The sequence below is a fragment of the Fusarium keratoplasticum genome, chromosome 2 (genome assembly GCF_025433545.1).
Source record: "Fusarium keratoplasticum isolate Fu6.1 chromosome 2, whole genome shotgun sequence".
In the NCBI taxonomy this organism is placed as follows: Eukaryota; Fungi; Ascomycota; class Sordariomycetes; order Hypocreales; family Nectriaceae; genus Fusarium; species Fusarium keratoplasticum.
The window spans coordinates 3,206,436-3,213,480 of NC_070530.1; the positions used below are offsets into that span (position 1 = coordinate 3,206,436).

Consider the following 7,045-nt stretch of genomic DNA (forward strand, 5'->3'; position numbering starts at 1 on the left):
GATGAACGTATTTAGTCGGTTGGAGCTAGGTAGAGTACTATGAACTGTTGTGTTAGGGACTAAAGGACAGGTCGCACATGTCTACAGGACGTACAAGTCTGGTGGCTACAAGAGCAATGAAGCTTGCGGCCAAGTATAGATGCTTGAATTGGAGATTCGATAGAGGAGGATGATCAGATGTAATTGAGTCTTGTCTCTAGAACATTGTGCAAGAGACAACAGGCGGTGAAACCGGTAACCAGAAGGAAGAACCAGAGCGATGCGAGAGACCGTAGACCGGAGAAGGCGACGACTCAGAGAAGATGGTTGAAGGATGGAGTTATGGTTAAAGTTGAGGGTGAGGTGGAAGTTCTCTTGACGACCTCTCCCCACGAAGTAAGTAGTAGCCACCTATCCCAGCAACAGGGAGCCACTGAATTTACGCGAAGCTTGCCCGACAGCGGGCACTAACCTGGTTTGGAAGGACACTGCTAGAAAGGGGAGGTGGGGTCGATCACGAGAGAATGCATGTGACTTGCGAGACGATTCTGGAAAGCTCCAAACTCACGTCAAGATCAAGACGTTGTCCACTCAAAAGACGGTTTGCTATTCTCTCAATGTCTGTGGTTGTCTCTCTGATTGTCTCTTTCATCCTTGGTTGTTTTCATCTCTTCCTTTCGTTTGTTAGTTGCCATTGGCTTGTCTACATGTGCAAACGCACCCTCGATGACTCGGCACGCAGGCCAGGAACCATGACACCAAGCAAAGTACAACTCCAGCGTGACTTTCTTCCTTCATCTGGGTGCTAGGCACCTGGTGTTCCCAACCATTTTCGAAAAAGTTTGACTGTCAACGGCTGAAGTGGCCGTGTTTGACCGAAAGGATCGGGAAGCTCTGAGACTTGAACAGAGTTTCTTCTGTTGAGGACACCATGGCAATCACAACTGTCAAAGACCATCAGTCGTTATAAAGTTGCAGCATGAGCATTCACACGTCAAAGGACGACGAACACCCAAAATATCCTACAGTATGTAGGTTTCAGGTTGGTCGGCCAACGCACAAGTGGGTTCTCGCAGGAGTTCAGGAGCTGGCTCCAAGGTGACATCGGTCTTGCAACGCGGTATCGCAATGGTCTCCTGTTGTAAAAGCGTCTGCGCTGCGCTGCAGTCTACGGCACCTCACCCTCCGATCCATGACACGCTGTCAGGTACGGTGCTTGGCGCGATTCCCGCGCCTTCTACGACCCATGTCGGCTTCTGTCGCATTCGACACACTGGTGATCAATTGCTCTCAAAGACAGTTCGCAATGCCGTTGTTCAGCTGACCTGCATCAGGATGACAATGCCGGCATCACACAAGCTGATTGTGCGTGGAAACGCAAAAGAAGCTCGTGTGAATGGCCATCCGACAGCTCGCTTGCGCCTAGCTGTGCACAGATCTATTCGTGTTGGAAGTCTACCATGACTTGAACTGCTTAGAAGGCGGCTGTCTCAAACTCGGTCAAATACGCACGAACACGTATGCAGGGGCGCAGAGGCTGAAGCGCGGTAGCAGGATTCGGCGGGCGCCCGTATCGATGGGTGCCGGGTTATGTGCTGTGCTCCAATGCAGGAGAGGATCCAAGAGAAAGCCACGACCAACGGATGAGTTGGATTGTGTCTGGGAGGGCTGCCGAGTAAGGATATCCTGTCGCAAGATTCGTACCAAAATGGCGATTGGCAACAGCATAAATTTCATGAGGCTGCAAGGTTACCCTTGGATGCGAGGCTATTGGGCGGTATCGACCAACCACGGCGAGGATGGATTCGCCCACCTCGTATCGCTTCATTCTTGACGCTGGAGAAGCTGCCGGATCTCACTGAAGCGGCCAGTATCGAGATTGAAGGACGACGATGGGTGAACTGGTGAGGATAGGTCTGGCTTGAAACGTAACCGGCGGCCCCAGAACCAGCAGCCGCCTGCGGGCCAGCTCATGTATGTCTCGGCTTGACACGCCTAACGAGCCGCCGGGGCCAATGGCAGGGAGCGAGCCGCTCATGTCTCGCCCCTACGCCGGGGAAGACAGTGTGGACGGTGGAGCTCTGATGTCGAGACTGGTGGCTTGAAACAGGGCAGCCAGAGGAAAGTCGCAGCTTGATGACTTCATGACGGATTGGCGTGCGATGGATAAATAGCATGCAGCTCGCCTACGAGAGCTAATGAGGACACGGTTGAGCAGACGCCTTCTGTCTCGGCGTTGGGTGTCAGATCTTGGTCCCTTGACGGATGAGATTAGATGGGATGAGGTGAGGTGACACGCCGTGCGAGCAATAGATGTAACGAGAGTAAGCACCAGCAGTCGCAAGGGCCAAGCGTCACCAATTACTGATGAAGGGATCAGTTAAAGGCCCCCATCACCACGTCTAGCTGTAACGGTTTCCGGGCGCAATGTTGCGGTTCCTGCTTGTGGCTCCACACGATCAAAGAACTTGTCAAGAAGAATCGACTCGCCTCGCCTCGCCAGAATCGTCAAGCCTGACGATCAAGGATAGCGTTTGCGCGGCGCCTGAGAGACAACGGGTCGGCCAGCCACGGCCACATCACCAATGCTTGACTCCCTAGACTGCCACCAGGGCGTCGACGAGTCTCCACCGGCCACGAGCGACCCAGGCTAGTCCAGCCTAGCCTAGCAGTCGGCCGGGGGAGAAATCACCAAGATTGTCCAGGACCGGGAGGCCAAACCTTGATCTCTGGCGTCTGTTGGACGTCTTTGAATCTTCCCACTCGGCCTGTGAGAAACTTGGCAATCCCGGAGGTGCTCCACCAACGGCGCCCACTGATTCCACTCACACTTGATCGTGGTGCGTTTGCTACGCGCTTGGCCATGATCATGGACCGTGGGACCTTGGGCAGAGCCTGAGTCTGGGCCTAATGCCACCCCCCTTGTCTAGAGGTTATCGATGTTGACGGGACTGAATTCACGGATAGCGAGTGAATAGCGCCGGTTAGTTTGGATAGGCGTACAGTGCAGTCTGGATGAGTCTCATTGACCGTGATTGACAAAGACGAATTGAATAGACTGCAATGGGTTCAGCCTCGACGTCTCGTGTGCGTCTCGCCCGTCTGAATAGACATGGCTTCGACAGCCTGCCAGTCTTGTGCATTCTTCGTCATTCTGAGGCATCAGACTGAAATGCGAGGCGCCAGGGGAAATCGGATGCGGTCCTACCATGGTGATCCCTCCAACCATGGCGTCGGACCAACCACCAAGTGCTCGGAAGAGGCTTTCACACTGTCAACGGCCCGAGAGGCGAGTGCGTTACAGTGATGGAGGTGGAGGGCGCGACGTTGGTGAGTTGGGAACGGGAGTTGGGTATCAGCGCCAGGTACTTGACGAATGTGCGCGTGCCCCGCAGATGGGCATGTACCTGCTGTGCCAAGTTGGCTGGGTCCAGGGTCCAGCCAGCATCGTCAGGTACCGACTGTTGGACTCGTCTGGCGGGCAGTCCCTGGATTGTCAGTACCTGGATTGGACTCGATAAGGAGTCTTGCAACGGATGATTCTCAATTGACGTCGGCCTTCACTCCAATGTATTGTATCTGTTGAATGGCAACCTGGAAGTCAATAAGTGATTAAGTGTCAGCACGCAGGTCCCTGAGGCAAGTAAGCGCGGCACAGCACAGCAAAGCAAGCACAGCGCATGCATCGCAGCACACACAGCTCAGCGGGCACAGTACAGTACTTCTACAGTTCACATCCATCCCGCAGTAGATGACCCAGACAGGCCCTTGATCCCACAACGCCCCCATTCTCACATTCAAGGACCTGCCATCTCATCCACGGTCCCGCATTCCGATTCATCTCTCCCTCCCCTCCGTCCATCGTGCTGATGCTGATGGCTCTGCACAGTGTGCGTGCGTGTCACTCTTGCGCTTCTTCTCTCGTCTCCCCCCAACTTGATTCCCCCAACCCACTCCCGTCCGAATCTCCAGCTATCCTATCGAAGCAAACGCAGGAGCCGGAGCAGCACCAAAGCAGAAGCAGCCCGCCAGAGCTCACCACCAGCTTCGCCACGCAGCATCCTCCGCCCACACACCCCCGCGTTGTGTCCCCGGTCTACAGCGCCGTACCAAGCCAGGCGTCTTGCCATTGTCCAGAGCCATCTCTCTGCGCTGCGCAGGTCTGGCCGCCGAAGCCGCCTGTGCCCACACGTTTCCCTTCTCTCCCATCTCCTCCTTGCACCCACACCCTGTCCTCCACCCGCTCGACCCATCAAACCTCCGTACCTAGTAGCCGTCCTGAGACCTTTTTTTAGCCCCGAGGGCCCCAACTCGTCAGTTGCAAGGCTGCTTCTGCTGCCGCTGGATCATGGACGGCCCCGGATACACCTCTGCGTCGTCTGCGTCCGCTCATACCGCAACTTCACATCGTCGCAAGCTCATCAAGAAGCCTCCCTCTCACACCTACGCCCGCTCCTCGTCCGGCTTCGATGGTGGTGGTGGCTTCGACGCCCAGTCCCTCGAGAGCAAACGCAGCTCGCAGAGCCTGAGAAGGGCCCCCAGCGCTCCCCCAGCCCGCTCCAACCCCGCGGCCGTCGACTGGTATTCCAACCAAGAGTCTGACTTGGCCAACAACACCATCCGTCCGATCCCATCTCCAAACTTGGCCCACGCCGACTTGGCCCACGCCGACTTTGCCCCCGCCAGCCACTGGGCGCCCGTACCTCGTCATACCGACCGCCTCTCCGATTCCCACCTACGCCCTCTGAGCAGGACCGCCCCCGACGACCTGATCGGCGCCCCCTTCGACGGCGCAGCAATCCTGAACCGCATCGAGTCCACAAAGGCTCCGAGCCCAAAGGCTCCCGTCCACCGTCACTTTCCGCCCCAGTTCAAGCACCCTAACGACGTGAAGCTTGCGACTCCCGTTTTGCGATCTTCGGCCAGCTTCACCGCGATGGATTCGTCCCTATCGGAAAAGGGCCTCGGCCCAAGGGCCCCGACCGATGGCCCATCCATCAACCCCAAGCGATACTCAGATGACGGCAGAGATTCAAAGCCCGCCGTGCTGCGCAAAAAGTCAGGATTTTCGGGCTTCATGAACAGTTTGGTCGGCTCGCCCAAGAAGCCCATTATCTCGGCCCCAGAGAATCCTGTTCACGTCACCCACGTCGGCTACGACAGTTCGACCGGCCAGTTCACCGTCAGTTTTCCCGCCCATGGCCTTTATTTTGGTTAACAAGTCGCAGGGTCTGCCCAAGGAATGGCAACGGCTTATCAACGAGAGCGGAATTCCCGAAAAGGAGAGGCGAGAGAACCCGCAGACCATGGTTAATATTTTGCAGTTCTACAAGGAGACGACCGAACGGCCTCCTGAGGACCAGAGCCTCGAAAAGTTCCATCATGCGGGTAACTACGCCACTTCTCCGGCGACTGCAGCATCACCGGGCATGTACCCGTCAAACTATATGGGTATGTCACCGAATACTAGCTCCACGAACCCCAGGTTTCCAACTGTCAATCATGAAGGAAGTTTTGAGAATCCCCGGGCCCCGCCGCCCGTCCCCAGAGGTCACGTCCCCGGCAAGGACCTGATGCCCAGCCGTCCGGCCCCGAAGCCGCCTGTCAGCATGAACAACCGGCATATGCCTCAAGGGGCCTACGCCGCCAAGGATTCCGGCATCGGCATGTCCCAGCCCGGCGACGACTCTTACGGCATGTCCAAGGACAACGGTCCTATGCTCCCCGAGGAGCACCGGTCAAGGTCCAACTCGCGCGCCGCCGGACCTACACCCTACGCTCCGACAGGCCCCCAGCCCAACCCCGCGCTCGCCCAAGCTCAAGCCGCCGCCTATCAGCAGCAGCTCTTGCAACAGCAGCAGGAGCAGGCTCTCGCACAGGCACAAGCCGCTATGTCTGGTGGAGTCGGCCGGGCTCCCAGCAAGCGAACCCCTCACCAGACCGCGAACCAGCCCAATGCCGCCTATGGACGTGTTCCCGATGCCAACGGAGTGGCCAACGCTCCTCGTCAGCAAGCCGGCCCAGCAGGTGTGCCCGGGGCTAGGCCACGACACCGAGCTCGCCAGAGCGCAGCCATCGATGTGGTCGCCTCGCTCAAGCGGATATGTAACGAGGGTGATCCCCGAGACATTTACCGCGGGTTTAACAAGATTGGTCAGGGTGCGTCTGGTGGTGTCTTTACTGGCCATGAGCGCGGCTCGAACCGACTGGTCGCTATCAAGCAGATGAATCTGGAGCAGCAACCTAAGAAGGACCTGATCATCAACGAGATTCTCGTCATGAAGGACAGCTCACATCCCAACATTGTCAACTTTATCGACAGCTACCTGTGCGGAGGCGAGCTGTGGGTTGTCATGGAGTTTATGGAGGGTGGCAGCCTTACGGATGTTGTCACCTTTAACATCATGTCAGAAGGACAAATTGCGTCAGTGTGCCGGGAGACCCTCAACGGCCTGCAGCACCTGCATTCCAAAGGCGTCATCCACCGAGATATCAAATCGGACAACATTCTACTATCCATGGAGGGCAACATTAAGCTGAGTACGTGGACCTGCCCGTTACCGAATGCCTGCTAACCGCAACAGCCGACTTTGGATTCTGCGCCACCATCAACGAGGCCCAGAACAAGCGAACAACCATGGTGGGCACACCGTACTGGATGGCACCCGAGGTTGTCACTAGGAAAGAGTACGGACGCAAGGTGGATATTTGGTCTCTGGGCATCATGGCGATCGAAATGATAGAAGGCGAGCCGCCATACCTGACCGAATCTCCCTTGCGCGCGCTGTGGTTGATCGCGACCAACGGAACGCCTCACATCAAGAACGAGCAGGATCTGTCACCCATGTTCAAGGACTTTTTGTACTTTGCGCTCAAGGTGGATCCTGAGAAGCGAGCAAGCGCCCATGATCTGCTTCGGGTAAGTGATTTGACTGTTATATCAGATGTCGCTAACAGGTTGTAGCACGAATTCATGAAGCAGTGTGTCGACCTGTCTCAACTCTCGCCGTTGGTACGAGCTGCCCGAGAACAAAAGGCACAAGAGAAGGCTCGCAAGGGGCAGTAG

At 56.5% G+C, this 7,045-nt stretch overlaps 1 protein-coding gene across 1 annotated transcript; it reads left to right on the forward strand.

Moving 5' to 3' along the window:
- Positions 1–4,327: 4,327 nt before the first annotated feature.
- Positions 4,328–7,045, forward strand: NCS57_00289500 (Non-specific serine/threonine protein kinase; the record flags this gene model as incomplete). The annotated part of the gene is made up of 4 exons (XM_053052913.1): positions 4,328–5,161; positions 5,208–6,519; positions 6,564–6,898; positions 6,944–7,045. 4 exons carry the CDS (start codon positions 4,328–4,330, stop codon positions 7,043–7,045), a joined length of 2,583 nt encoding a protein of 860 aa, XP_052918159.1.